Raw genomic sequence first — 15,664 nt, forward strand, 5'->3', positions numbered from 1 at the left:
ACAAACCCTTTTGTTTCGTTCCGCGAAACAAGGTCACAAAATGAAAAAAATTTGCAAAATGAAATTTTTTTAAAAGGGTTTTCCTTTAGTAAAAAGAAGATGGGGGCTGTTTTTCTTTTGTAATTAACATTTTTTCCACCTCCTTCATCTTTTCATACTTTGTTTCCTTTCATGAAACAAGGTGGCAAAACAAAAAAAGTTTTTAAAAGACCTTTCATTAAAAGAACATGTGGACTATTTTTATATTACAAGTTACAACCCATATATTTTCTATGTCCTTCTCCTTGCACACCCTGTCACCTCCTTATCTTTGTGCGTCTCCTCCTCCTCCCTCATCTCTTTCTACTCCACCTCATCTCTTCGTCCTCGACCTCTTCCATACACTCCTCCACCTTCCCCTCTATCTTGGGCCTCTCACCTCAAGTGAAAATGCCTCCTCACAAGGTTTCACTCATGAACATCAATTTCTACTTTCACTTTACATTATGTATTATATGTATGTTGTAGCCTATACATTTTGATTTGTGGCTCATGACTGCTAGTTTCTAAATCAATAGTTGAAATGGATATTTTGGTTTTAGGCTTTGGACTTTTAACTCTAGGATCTAGGTGAAATGAACGATTTTATTTTATGGATATGTTTTCTTCCTATAATAATACTAAATATCAATCTATTTTTCTTTCTCTAATATTACGAATATATAATAATTCTAATTATCATAAATAATAGTTTTTGAAACCTCCAAACCTAAAGGTAGCTAACGAAACAAAACACGAAATAACCTCGAAACACAAAATAGAACGAAACATTTCTGGTGACTATGGCCTATTTATAGGCTGGCCTGCCTTGGTCATAGTCACTTGTTTTTCAGGTGGAGAGAGATCTTCTGGCGAAGATACACTCAGTAGTCCCTTGTACATATCTGCCTCCTTCATTTCAGCATTCGCTATCTCCTTCTCTTTGTGTTCATTTTCTTTCAGTCTTGTCACATGCTTTTGCATTCACTGCACTTAAACACTCATGGTCGATAGAGCCTCATATATAAGAGTTCCCACACGTCTCAAGATCTCTTGGAGGAGGTAAACACCAATTTAGACTTTCTATGAGAGGCATTGAAAAAGAGCCAAAAATGCTTTGGCATCATCATCATTGTCCAATCAAGGACTACGTCTTCATAGTTATCTTTGCCCCAATAAAACAATAGAGAAGATAGTTTTCCAAGGAACAAAGCATATCCTAAGACAATGTACGAGAGTTGCTTTTGCACAAACCAAGCTTCCATCACCACACTCTAGGTTAGATAGTCAAGACTCACGGCCTTTAAGCTTGTTATCAATGTTGCAACATGGAGGAGCCATTGTAGATAATAGGTAGAGAAGATAGGTAAGGAGCTACAGAGAGAATGGGCAATTATGATTAAAAGTCCCAATCCCAAGAGTTCAACAGTTCAAGTCGCTAAAAACAATTCATATGAGAAACAAGAGAGAGAAACAAAGGCACAACAACTGACATGTGTGAATCTTCTCTTGAGTGGAGATCACATTAAAAATGCAGAGAGGATGAAAACGCAAACATGAAAAAGTTGGTGCCCACAAAATATATGGAAAATTTAATTACATTGAAGATAAATACATCAACAACTGAAAACAAAAATGATAGATGGACAAGGAAAAATCAAGTTGCAGTAGACATAGCGTAGGGTCAATACTAGAAACGCAAAGAAATCAAGCAGCCCAACTACTCACTACTGTACAGCTGTAAAAGTTGGCATTAGGCTCACCAGATTAGGAAGCAACAAAACATAAACTTATACCAGCCCTATAGTCTTCCCTTAGTGATACCACAATATGCACAAATGTCTTTACCTAGTGGACCATTACTGTATTATCAAGTACCACATCCTAAAATTAAGCAAGGGCCGCATGTTGCTATACCTATTCCTATTTGCCACATGTTGTACCAAGCTCTCTTTCTACCTTCTCACCTTAAACCACATGGGTGACATCTCAAAGTTCTCATCACTGTAAGTGCAAGGAAAAACGTCAGAATGACAATACTTTGAACTTAACCAACTTGATCAATTATCACCATGAAAATAATGGAGCGAGAGAAAGAGAGAGAGGAGTCAACACCATTTTGAGAGGGGAACCGGCCCCTCTCCCTTTATAAGAATTTATTGAAACAAACCACGGGCACCGAGTGCCTAAACCAGCTGATTTACTGCAATTCTAAAAATTAGAGTTTTAAAACCCTAATTCTTGCAAACTCCGAGCAGCAAGCTAATTTTCTTCTTTAGTGCTTGGATGGCTTGGATTAGATCAAGGTAAGTAGAGAGTCCTTCTCGGATGAGAGAGAGATAGGAGAGTACAAAGCATGTGGCCGAAATTTCAATGTAAGAGCTTGTTCCAAATGAAGAGAGAGACCTCCAATATATATAGGTGTGGGCCTAGGTGCTCAAAAGTGGAAAGTAGAGGCTACAAATGACACGTGTTTGTTGAAAATCACAAATGTATAGACAAATTGTCTCTTCAAAATGACACATGTCCTATTCTAGATGCCACATGTCACTTTTCTAGACAAAGAAGTTTCTAAACATTCTACTCTAAAAATCTCTCAAATGGTCAAGAACTTGAGATAGCTGCTTAAGACAAAACTATTCCTTGTAAATTTGTGGAGTCTTTTGACGCAAACACAATTTCCATTTGAGCAACTTTCAAAAATAATAGCCTCCTAAATTTTAGGAGTTGCCAAATTTAGATTCTAGAGAGCTTCATTATATAGATTCACTAGTTCATGTTTTATTTCTTTGAACTTGAGCATTTTATTTCACTTTCTGAAACCACTCATTATATGGGTTTCTAGCCCATGTGACTATGTGAGTGTAAAAATCCTTGGTCATCTAAGCTTTCTGATCAATCTAACTATCCGACTAAACTTGTATTTCTCTTTGGCATCTCATTAATGACTACCCAATTATAATTAGGAGCTTACAAAAAATGAACAGCATCTGAGACGAATGGAACTCCATGGAAGTGAGAAGAGAGTGTGTATGCGTATGTATGTGAGAGAGAGAGAGAGAACTCTCGCAAGTATACAGACTGAAAGAATAACCTAATAATAGTAAGTGAGTTGATAGTACAACTAATAAGGCATGAATATATGGACTACAGTCATAGTTACCTGGAACGGGAACGGAAACGGGAACAGGACCCCCTGGAACGGGGGTAACATCTAAGGTCGGGAAACAGGAACGGGGGGAACGGCACATGTCTTAAGCGCCCCAAATATGCCCTGCATGACCCAAATTGCCCCAAAGAATGTCCCTCTAATTGCCCCAATACCCCTCAATGCTTGAAATTGACCCAAATGTCCCAAAATTGACTCGATTACCCCCATAGCTCCAAATTGCCTTGAATTGCCCCAATTATCCCAATTTTCCTTGAAATTAGACAATATAAATGGATGAATACCTTGGAATTGAGAATAGGCTGAAATTTGATTGTGATTTGCAAGAGTTGATAATGCATTAAATTTGAACTTTGCATGGACTCCTAATTAGCTTGTGGGTTGTCTTGACACTTTGAATCTTCAACCAGAGAGAGAGAGAGAGAGAGAGAGAGAGATTAGTGTGTGCACATTAGGCAATGGAGATGGATGAACATGTGGTAGAACAAGTGTGACCCAAGTAAAAAGAAAAAACCGGAAAAAACGTCAATTTTCGGTCAACAGGCTTGGAACGGCAGTTCCAAACATGAAACAGCTAGGGGAACGGCAAGGAACGGTAAGGAATGGCCATGGGAACGGCAAGGAACATTCCCTCGCCGTTTCACCTCCTTGGAGGGTTCGGAACGCGTTAGGCCGTTCCTACAGGCCGAAACGGCCATTCCTTGTTTCTATGACTACAGTATCCGCCCACACCTTTGATATGTTAAGTGAAAGAGCTCATAAATAATAGGCATCGTGACTCCTCTAAGGCAGATGGAAATCCATGAAGGTGAGAGGAGAGAGTGAATGAGAGAGAGGAAGAGAGAGAGAACTCTTTAGACTTTGGCATCTCCGTCCTAATTGTAAGCAGGCAAATTCCTAACGAGCTGAAGTGTTGACTGTTTTGAGGTTTCTTTTGCAAGAAGCAAAACAACAAGAGAGACCAACATTTAAGAGAATGGCATAATTGGGGATGATTGCTGCTGCTAACATGCTTCTGCTTAGCATGTTGTTGTCATGCCTTTCAGATCAGTTCGATCATTTTTTCATGATCCTATAGACAATCGTCCTTTATGGAACACCATTTTAAATTCCTTACATGCTATGCAGCCCTTTCCCCCTTTGAACCGAGACACCCCTTGGCATGATTGGATGATTAATGGTTGAGTGCATTTGAGCAACATGTCAGTGAACCACATATGTTGCTTGCTAATAGGAGATGAGAATTCGCTAACTCTGAAAGGCGACAACACTTAGGGTCTCCATAAAGGCGACACTTGGTGGAAGTCCGTGGTGATGGTGGTCTGGTTCAATAAAATTCCATTTAATTACTAAGTGTTTATCTAAGTGAATACTCATCGTATCTCAAGTGGTTGTTGCTTCTTTTGTACAAGTGAAGAAACTTCTCATCATTGGTTTCTTGTCCAGTGGCCACAAAAGTTTGGTCTTTGTTGTCTGTTGGTCTCGAGTGGTAGGGCCATCAATGCTTCTAAAGGACTGGGTCTTTGAACAACCCAAATTTTCAAATCCTGTACAACCAAATATGAAGGTTGTCTTCCACTTATTGCACTACTAGGGCTGTTGGCACATATGGGCTACGCAGAATGCATTCAGTTTTGATTCAGCTTCTAGAGTAGAGAGTTATATCACCACCCATCTGAGAGGCCTTCTCCATTGGTGACTTGGCACCATTGAGCTAGTAGATTTTCTTCATCAACAGGATTTGCTTTCTTAGCACAGTGCAGTTTCTTCAGTCTCCTTGTCAGTTGTATAGACTGTTTGTATTTACTGTTGTGTTGTACTTGAGAAAATTTTTCTTTCTAGTGACTATTACAGGCAATGTATTGGCAGGCTGAAACACAACAATTGCTGCAGAGAAAACACAAATGGCCATGGAATTGTCACAAGATATGGCAATGATACAAACAAATTTCAAAACAGAAAACGATGAAGACATAGTGAAGGTGATGCATAATCGTCAACAGCAATGGAGGCTGATACAATGCAGCTCTTGTATGTGTGAGGGTGTGTGTTTTACAATGAGGACAATGGGAGTGAAGAAAATTGGAAGGATAAGAGAAAGAATAATTGAGTTGCAATTGACAGACTGTCCTAAAAGTGCACAAAATTCAGTGAACTGAAACTAACCTGAAAGTATCTGGAGCCCAACCCTAACATAGATGCCCCCCCCCCAAACAACAGCCAAAAAAGAAAAAAAGAAAAAAAAAGAAAGTAAGATTTTGTGCCATCAGCACCCAGCTCTTCATTGCCGCCTTCATCAGCCCATCATTTATTTTGTTTCTTGGCAACCTTCCCTACTACTAATATTTCACACCTTGCATGTTTCCTTTGTAGATGCATCTGAGTCTTCAGATATTTCAAGCTCAATGATCAGTTCTAACAAAGAAGCCCGTTGCCTAAAAATTAGTGCTTCCATATCTTTAAAGTGCGCATGATAGCTAGAAGCTCTTCAATGCACCAAAAGTGTGTTTGGATGGTGTGAGGTGCACTTATTCTGAGAGGTGTGCTCATGTGTTTTGCACATATGAGAGAGAAAATCAAAACTGAGGACCCACGTACTGATGGTAAAAGTGACATAAGTAAGCATGTCAAATCAGATAACAGCCTCAATTCCTCATGCATGAAAGTAACATCAGATCTTGTGATTGCAAAGGCTTACAACCATGAGTGATCAGAAATTGATAAGCCCTTTCAAAACATATCTTGTTTTAACTTACTTGCTACAAGAGGCCAAGAGCTCCATGTAAGTAACCTCATTGAAAATAACCCCACTTCTCTGTAAACTCTTAGCAAATTCCAAAGCTTGTTCTGGATGGCCACTTGCATTGAAAGTTGATATCAAAATAGTATAAGTAACAATATCTGGAGAGATCCCAACTCCTAACATGTCCTCAAACACCAACTGGGCTTCTTTTAGAAGTCCTGCAAGTAGAAAAATGGCCATAAGAGTTTAGATAACAAAGTTTCTGAAAATTGTTCTACTCTATGAAAGTAAGGAGCAGGGCAGCCCGATGCATACAAAACATATAGCTGGTGATCTTCCAAATGCTGGAGCAATGTTGAATACATAAACTTTGATCGTAAAAATATGAGGAGAAGAACATATATGTTACCCTTGACACCATAAGCATAGAGTAAGGATGTATAAGTCAAAATGTTGGGTCGACAACCAAATTTCTCCATGCTGGCATGTACTGCTTGTGCTTCAACATGCATACCCTACGAGCAGTTAAGCTTGGTAAAAATTTCTCCATAGACTAGAAAAGCTAGGAAGAAAGAATGCTTTAAGTGTACCACCTTCTTTGCATAAATATCAATCATTGCTGTGCAAGCTTCTACTGTCACACCTGTAGATCTAGAGTGCATCTGGTCCAGAATGTTTCGTGCTTGCACATGATCCCCAAGTAATCCAGCTCGCCTAATCAGCAAAAGATATGTTACTTGATCTGCCGGAATGCCATCTGCTTCCATTGTCAAATAAAGATCCTTTGCTGCATCATGTGCACCTCCTTCAATCAATGTTGTTAGTGCAGCATTGCAGATGATTGTGTTCAGCTGTACATTCTGATTTGCTGCCTCCAAAAGTATTGCATGCGTCCTTTCAAAATGCCCACTCTTACTGCATGCAGTGAGAAGAGTGCAAATGGTGACACTGTTTGCCTTTACTCCTTTCCCTTTCATTCTATTGTAAACTTGCAAGGCATCATCTAGCCTTCCAGCTGAACTATATGCATTTATTAGGGCATTATATGATACAATGTTTGGCTTTAAGGAACGTCCTGCAATCTTATTAAACATTTCTTGAGCTTTTTCTGGCTGTCCAGACTTCCCAAAGGCATTGACAAGGGAGGTGTACGTAACAACAGTTGGTTGATGTCCAGCTTCCTTCATGAGAGGTAAAACCTTTGTTGCCTCAACATGCATACCAATGGAACCATAAGCACTGATGAGAATGTTGTAAGAAACTACATTAGGCACAATCCCTTCTGCAAGCATTATCTCAAATATGGACTTTGCATCAGAAGTTTTTCCACAGGTTGCATAAACATGCATGACTGTGTTGAATGTTACTACATCAGGCTTGATGTTACTGCATTCTGATTTTTTCATATCGTGAAAAGTCTGTATGGCTTTTCCATAATCTTTCACTTCAGAGAGGCACTTAATATAAATATTATACGTGTACCGATCCATTGTAACTCCTCTCAGCTTCATGCGACAGAAATACGATATAGCTTTCTCATATTCGCCTCCGTTTTTAAAGGCTGAAAGCAGAATGTTGTGTGTAACTAGATCTGGTCCTACTCCATTATCCATCATTTTCTTGCAAAGCTGAAGAGCATCTGCCCACCTCCCACTAATCCCATACGCATTAAGTAGGTTATTGTAAGTTACCCGGCTTGGAGGAACCTATGGAAGAAACAATAAAACAACATTCATAAAAACAGCAATACACAAGGGACTGTATTCTGGGACATATGATGTGCTATGCTGCAGATGTATTATTGCCTCAATCAGAAACAAAATCTTACCACGAATACATCAACATTCAAAGCAACTCAAGCAGCTTGGGTTCAAATTTATTGTATTGACATATCAGGAGTCTGTTAGCAAATCACTGAGAAACATAAGCCTTACCCCAGCACGCAGCATATCATCAAAGATATTTTGGGCCCACTGCCATTGGTGAGCTCGACCATGCCCATTGATCAAAGCATTGTATGAATCCACATCGGGTTTGCATCTACATTACTTTTCCAAGAACTCGGTGAACTTGGTAATTGCATATGACAAGAAATCAATAATAAATAACATCAATTCAATTATACCTCCACATTTGCATTTCATTAAAAAGCCCCCGTGCCTGGTCTATCCGTTCATGCCTGATATGCAGGTGAATCAGCAGATTGTAAATATCGTTACGCGCTCTATATACATCTTGGTTCTTCATCCAGTTGAACACCCTGTTACTGTGATCAATGGCACCGGTCCTGGTGATTTCCTGCCCAGACATAATTGCATTTCACAGTCACAATCTGTCACTCTCAAACAATCATCATTGTTACAAGATGCTTCCAGTCATAAGTCTCATGTGGGGTGAGGAGGCAACAAAATCAACATAGCCATTCAAAACACTATACATATTAGTAGAAGCCCTCACAAAAAAGCTATGCATGGAGAGGGCACTCCTCTACAGTTTAGACTTGTGATGTGACTGTTGTTCTCTCCCCTGCCTCTCCCTGATTTAAATAATACAAAAAAGAATCTCCCCACATGCTCCTGCCATTATCACCACCCCTCATATTCTCTCTTGTTTTTGCTAGCTTCCTCCACCATTTTTTTTTATAAGTTGGTTCTCCCCCCCTCCTTAAGTGTTCTCCTTGTTATTTGCTGTCACAATTGCCATCATGCCACGCTAGTCACCTCTGCCTTGTGCATTGGCCTTCTTGTTGTCACCCTCACCATTGTCATCATTCCCAACTCCTCTAGCTCCTATCACCAGTTGTCTCCTTGGTTAGTTGCTTGCATGCCCCATGACAATCTCTTGGTCAACTAGCGCGACTCTTAGCAAGGATCAACCTCGTTTTGAGATCCATGAAGTTGGAGCCTGCATTGTTTGGCAAGATTATCCAATACTCTTTCTCATGCTTTAAATTACACAATTCCATCTAGGTTTCCCTCCTAGAAACAACACACATTGTCCAAGCTATCCTTGTATTAGGAGTCTTTGTGGCAAGGCATGCATTTACAACTTGTCAAAATGGCCACAGGCATTGGTCCCATCAAGATTCAAGGCATTGGTCCCGTCAAGTTTGAATTTGACAAAGTCCAGGGTCTTGCTTTATTGAATGATGTATACTATGTCCCCAAACTTGGGATGAATCTTTTATCCATCCATCAGCTTTACAGCTTGGGAAGAGGAATTTTATTTATGATGACCACACTCTAGGTATTTGATGTCACGATGGTTTAATGATTGCTCGTAGTGAGGTATGACCTATTGGCCTCAATTTGATGTAACGATTCCTATCCCAACCGACAATTGAGGGATCTGAATTCCATAAACTTCATAACCTGCTTGCTACTAGAAATCTTGCGAATGAGGAGTGTCGCTTGCATTATCACTCAAGATACCTTGGGTATGACTCTCTTTATGATTTGTCTTGCCATCAGATGGTTGAAGGCCTTACATGACTAAAACTCTCTAAGGACGTCTGTAAAGCCTATCAATTGGGAAAAACATAGCATATCATATCTTTAGCAAACCACATATAGAGTTGAGGGGTCCCTTCAATTAATTCGCATTGATCTATATGGACCATTACCCACCACAGCCTCAAATGGTGCATTGCACTTCTCTCTCTTAGTGGATGACTATTCAAGATATATGTGGATATACTTTTCAAGGCCAAATCTAAAGCCTTCTCATATTCTCTACTTGGATGCAATTAATGCAAGATCTTAATGGTGTTTGTATTGTGATACTAAGAAGTGACTTAGTGGAGAGAGAGTTTAAACATCTTCCACCAATTTTTTGAGTTCTAATTGGAGCATGGCATACCGAGCTAGTTCACCTCCAATAACTCCCCCTCTCAAAAATGGAGACAGAGAGTGTGAACCAAACTATGATGAATATGGCTTGCTCTACTCCCTTTGAGGCATTCATAGCACTCAAACCTATCATTTCTTGCCTTTGAGTCTTTGGGAACCTTGTGTACACATATACTCGTGATGACAAGAGGGGTAGGCTCTTGCACAAAGTAGAGCTCTTGATTTTCAAAGACTACTCTTCCAAAGCAAAGGCATACCAATTGTTTGTTGGAAATGGGGAGAGAGAGAGAGAGAGAGAGAGAGAGAGAGAGAGTGTGTGTGTGTGTGTGTGTGAACACAAGAAAATGAGCAAGAGTGGGCAGCAGTTCCACACTCAGAAAATACAAGTGCTAGAATGATAGAATGAAAGTACAATAGGTCTTAAGTAAGTCATCTAACTCAACTAGAGTTAATTTAACTCTAGAACTAACTCTAGAAATAGTGGCACAACTTATTAACATAGTTGAGTTCACACTACAAACCAACTAACTAAGACATTGGGCACTGCCCATAGAATTGGCAAACTCTAAAAACCCCCCCTGTAGTACTAATATGATAGAATTACAAGAAGATCCATCATCAAAGAATAGCAAGTTCAAGGACTTTCAAAATGCCTCGAACTTCTCACAAGGAAATGCTTTGGTGAAAATGTCTGCAACATTCTCCTGTGTAGGGACATACATCAAACTAATCTCTCCTGCATAGCATCTCTCTCTAACATAATGATAATGTACCTCTATGTTTCTTGTGAGCATGAAACACAAGATTCGTTGCCACTATAATAGCACTTTGACTATTAGAAAGAATGGATGTAGGACTCTCCAAAGAAATCTATAGATCGGCCAATAATCTACAAAACCATACATATTCTACTCGTGGTGAAGGCTTCCCTCCTGTACTTAGCCTCACAAGACGAGGTAGCCACTGCAGGCTATTCTTACTTAGCCATGAAATGCATGAGCAGCCCAAAAAGAAAGTATCCACTAGTAGACTACCTAGTGTCTCCATCACCAGTCCACTATAAATTGCAACATCAAACATCTCTTCACCATCATGCATAAACAAGGATATGTGCCATGTGGAGGAGTTGTGTGGAGCGAGGTTTTTCGAGGTGAGAAGCCACATCAGGGGGGGGGGGGGGGGGGGAATATAGAGAATAGTATGTGCCATGTCGTGCCATGTCCTAGGGACATTGGGTGGAGTAGGGTGTTTTTGGGTTTTTTTTTAGGGAGGGAGGGGGGACATGTTGTGGAGTGCACATAGATTTGCAATCTTGCATGTCAAATCTATGTAAAATCTTGTCTATATATTGTGATTGTGATATAATTATGTGATGCTAATTTTGGGTGAACTGAATCCCCAAATAGTAGTGAAGACAATCCATAGCTAACATGGCAAATGCATGTTTCAATTCAGCTTTGAAATCTGCAATTTTATCCTTTTTAAGTCTAGTGATCAACATGTCATCCACATAAAGAATGATAATCAACAAGTCACCCCCTTCATTCTTAATGTATAGAGTGGAAGCAATTGGACTAATGTTGAACCCTTTATTAGCCAAATAAGCATCAATTTTAGAATGCCATGCACAAGAAGCCTATTTGAGACCATAAAGAGTCTTATGCAACTTGCAAACCATATGCTCTTTTCCCTCAATCACAAACCCTCAAGGTTGTGACACATCCTCATGTAGATCCCCATTCAAAAATGCAATCTTAAAGTCCAACTGATGTACTTTCCACCCATAATTTGCAACTATAGCAATCACACATCTCACCGTACTCATACGGGATGTAGGAGCAAAGGTTTCCTCATAATCTATGCCCTTCTTCTATGCATAGCCTTTTGCTACCAACTGTAATTTGTACCTGTCAATAGTGCCATCAGCCTTGCATTTGAGTTTAAAAACCCATTTCGTGCCTATGGCCTTCTTACCAAGTGGTAAATCCACAAGATCCCATGTAGAGTTAGTGGCAATAGAGTCTAACTCTTCCTGTATGGCCCACATCCAATGTGCATCTTGCTGATCTTTGTCTAAGAGAGTAGGCTCATCATCATCTAGCAATGAGCTCATAAACACATGCTCATCACAATCATCTACTTCCGAAAAATCAGCCAAATGTGTCCCCCCTGCATCATGTGCTGCATGTCTAACAGCCCTTCTAGTGTGCTAAGATAAAGGAGCATCCATTTCACTCTCCTAGAGAGCTTGTAACAGCCATCTCAATACTATTTTGGCTGCATTTACAGCAGTCCTTTCATATTGTATTGCTTCTTCCACTGCAAGTGGCAAACCATCATCATTACCCTACTGCTCGAGAGTGTATGGTGCAGCAATAGCTTGCTGTATTAAGTCCTATCTTGCCATTTACAGCAGGCACAGACTCCAAAGAAAGTAGCAAAAGACCCTCAAAGACATCACGAATGTCATGGGTGGGTGGCATTTGAAACCACTCATGTGAAAATGCAACATTTTCAGCAAATATGACATTCCTACTAACAAAAACTTTTTTTATGCATGGGCTGTGATTCTTCCTTTCAACAACTCCATTTTGCTAAGGAGTCTTTCTAATAGTGGCTTAATGCGTAATGCCATGGTCAAGCAAATATGTCTCAAAAGCACAAGACATGTACTCCCCCCCTCTATCCATTTGAAGTATCTGCACTTTCAAGACAGTTTCAACCTCAAGCTTTGCCACAAGATTCTTAAAATGCACAAATACATCAAATTTGGCCTTCAATCCATACCACCACATGTACCGTGAGTAGTCATCAATAAATGTAACAAAGTAAAGATGATCCCCAAGTGCACCTGTGCTCGTGAGACCACAAACATCAAAGTGAATAAGCTACATTTTTCAGACAATATGCAATACACCATCCTTTTTTAAGGCGAATCTATGCATCTTGCCCAAAATACATCCCTTGCATGCATGAGGAGATGAAGTCTCCACTGGAGGCAATGCATCTACCATATGATACCTCTAAAGGGTCATCAAACCCCCAAAACCCATAAGTCCAAAGCGAGCATGCCATAGCTCCCCATTATGCATAGCGGACAAAAGAGTAGTAATTGCCAAAGCATCATGAGACCGTCTGTCATATGTATCCAACAAGAATAGACCCTTGTAGAGGGTGCCGGACAGCCTAAGTGCATAATCCGTCTCTCTGTCTCTGACAATGCATTTGTCATCCTCAAAGATAACCTGACAGCCATGCTTATTAAAAGCACAAATAGACAACAAGTTCTTTGCAATGCCAAGCACAAACAAGACATCTAGAAGCATGAAATCAAAACCATCTTCAATGGCAATAGTGACTATCCCAATGCCACATAATTGTTGCCGTTAGCACATGCAACAGGCTTCCCAACAAAGGTTGAATGCAAAGAGAGAAACAAACACTTAAGTCGAATGTGGCTATGGTTGTGCTGGAAATAAGGTCCTTCTTGATGCCTAGTACATAAAGGACATCTTGCAATGTCATAATAGTGTTAGTAGTTTAGTTCGCTCATGAGTGAGTTTGGGCATGTACAGTTGTGGGCTGGGCACTGCAAATATTTTAGGTAATCTCTCCTGCAATCATTCATGGAGTTGCTATCTCAATTAGCCTATCTATGTTTTTGCTGCCCAGAGTCATCTCAGACATCCTGCTGCCCACAGAACTGCATTTCGCACCCTTTACTACTGCTCTCAACATCATCATCATCACTTAATCAATGATATTGCTGTTGATTTCCACTGTCTTTGGGAGTTTTAATATGAAGTGTTACCAGAAGAATGTGTTTATATGTTCATGTTTAACTATTTAATGTATCAAAAAATATCCCATTTACAAAATGACCTGGCAAGTTTGACTAGCCAGTAAACCTAGCAAGGTCTTCTCTATCTACTTTTCCAATCAAGCAAGAGATACCTAAATACCACCAGACTTTTGCCGTGATTCTAGACCAATTTACTGTTTCAAGGGTGCCCTCAAACCTGGCCTTGTTTCTGGAGCACCAGCTCTCCTTGAGGGTTGTAATTCTTATCAGGTTGAGCATGATTTTCCCTTCCTTTCCCAGCTAGTTACTTTCTTCAAACATGCATGCGTAAACTTCTTCTGCCTGCCTACATGCCATATTACTTCTGCTCATACTTGCTGTGAGAGGCATCCACTCCAGAACAGGTGGTTCATATCTTCCTCCCTCCCACATGCACATGTTCCATCCCCTAAGCCTCTTTGATGCGCTTTACTGGCAGTAACAACTGCCCCTACTATGACTCTCCAGGCAAATACCCTGTCCTGGAAGGAGATCTTCAGATGTTACGCTTCTTATTTGCTAATTTATTTAGTTAGCACGCTTCAGACAAACCAGCTCGCACCTTAATAAGAAGAGGGAAGTTCTTTCTGTTGAACCGGCCGACCCAGTGGTTGAGAAAGCCATCAATGTCGTCACGGACCTTCATGGAGACGATCATTTGCACGAGCTCGCTGATGTCCCAATAGTTCTGGTCCTTTTTCTTTTTGAGGAACTTTCTGTAACGTTTGGGGATACTGTTGTCGCTGGGGACGTGGGGACGAGCGGAAGAAGCCAGGTAGAGCCCTCTGTCGTAGTCCACAACCAGGCTGCCCTTGCCTTCTGTCGCCGGTACGGCATCAACCAGGCTGCTCTTGTCTTCTGTCGCCATTGCGGCATCCGAAGCCATTTTTGTAGCTGTCCCTATCCCTGTCGATGTCGCTGTCGTTATAATTGCCCCGGTTGCTGCTGTTGTTTCTACTATTGTAGTCCCTGTCCCCGTGGTTGTTGTTCTTGTTCTCCGTGTCCTGGCTTTGGTTGCCCTGGTCTCTGCCTCTGCGTTGGGCCGTGCCACTGCAAAGCTTGCGCGCCGCCATGGCGATAGACCTCCCGCCGGCTCGTCTGGCTGGGTTGGCGGATGCTGCGACAATATGCTGTGCAATAACGCTTCCGCCATTAAAAATGGCACCAAACGAATTGAAGCCCAGGATATCCTTTATCTTGACGTTGTAAATCGCTACCCCTTCTATCAGCTAAAAGGTGGCCGCTTCGTGGCAAAAAGTACGAACAAGAAAGATATTGACACAACAAGGGGCTGTTAGGAATATCATGGGCCTTAAGAAATTGCTAGAGAGAGGAGGAAGCACGCACGACTGCAGGTACAAAGGATAACAGGGACTCTCTTGAGTAGTGGGCTATGGCCTTTATGTAGGCTAAGCGAGCAAGTGAGGGCAAGCTACAAGAGGATACTGCATGGCTCAAGTTACAAAGGGCAGGTGCAAATGGCAAGATGGAAGTGGAGTCTTATGTTAGTCAAGTGAAAGGAAAAGATCCCAAATTTACAGTCCATTGTAAATGCCTTTACTTTTGATATGCGTAATATAAGTGATGCACGGAAGCAAGCCCTGTCAGCCTCTTCCAAGCAAGTACACTCAGTGGAGATGAAGCTTCCTATGGAAGCCATTTGTCAAAGATATTATGATTTTCAACTAGTGGGGCAGGTATTTATTTTTATTTTATGGGCAAGGCGCCTCAAATGAAGAGTTCTCCAAGTGGTTCCTTAACACCTATCAAGCTCACTACAGCCCTATCTACTTTCATTTTGTTGGTAAAGGTTTTTACCAAGCACTGGTTGGATCTCAAGCAGAGAGGAATTGGATTCTATCTTATGATGTGGGATTTAAAGGTAACATGGTTCATAGCATGCCTCGGTCAACTATCTTTTCTCCCAATGAAGTAATATTGTCTGAGTGTCCAGTTTGGGTGGCCTTCCCCAACCTTCACATTGTCTTTGAATTGGAGCTTCAAGCTATTGCATCAGCTTTGGGCAAGGTACTATATGTACCTCC

At 40.8% G+C, this 15,664-nt stretch overlaps 1 protein-coding gene across 4 annotated transcripts in view; it reads right to left on the minus strand.

Moving 5' to 3' along the window:
• EMB2654 (Tetratricopeptide repeat (TPR)-like superfamily protein) overlaps positions 1-14,851 on the minus strand; it is a 53,187-nt gene extending 38,336 nt beyond the window's left edge. Inside the window, exons 1-6 of one of the 4 annotated variants that reach the window (XM_087678026.1) lie at positions 14,182-14,845; positions 8,056-8,228; positions 7,865-7,970; positions 6,524-7,636; positions 6,340-6,445; positions 5,944-6,148 (exon numbers count right to left, since the gene is read on the minus strand). In XM_087678026.1, coding sequence (XP_087534152.1) covers positions 5,944-6,148; positions 6,340-6,445; positions 6,524-7,636; positions 7,865-7,970; positions 8,056-8,228; positions 14,182-14,772 — 2,294 coding nt within the window. In that variant the 5' untranslated portion in view covers positions 14,773-14,845. Of the gene's footprint in view, positions 1-5,943; positions 6,149-6,245; positions 6,446-6,523; positions 7,637-7,864; positions 7,971-8,055; positions 8,229-14,181 lie in introns of those variants that run through there. The other 3 variants (XM_087678027.1, XM_087678025.1, XM_087678028.1) reach the window with 3 other exon arrangements.
• Positions 14,852-15,664: the final 813 nt, after the last annotated feature.

Source organism: Lygodium microphyllum, chromosome 5 (assembly GCF_053477565.2).
Source record: "Lygodium microphyllum isolate KBCC chromosome 5, Lygodium_microphyllum_v1.1.10, whole genome shotgun sequence".
In the NCBI taxonomy this organism is placed as follows: domain Eukaryota; kingdom Viridiplantae; phylum Streptophyta; class Polypodiopsida; order Schizaeales; family Lygodiaceae; genus Lygodium; species Lygodium microphyllum.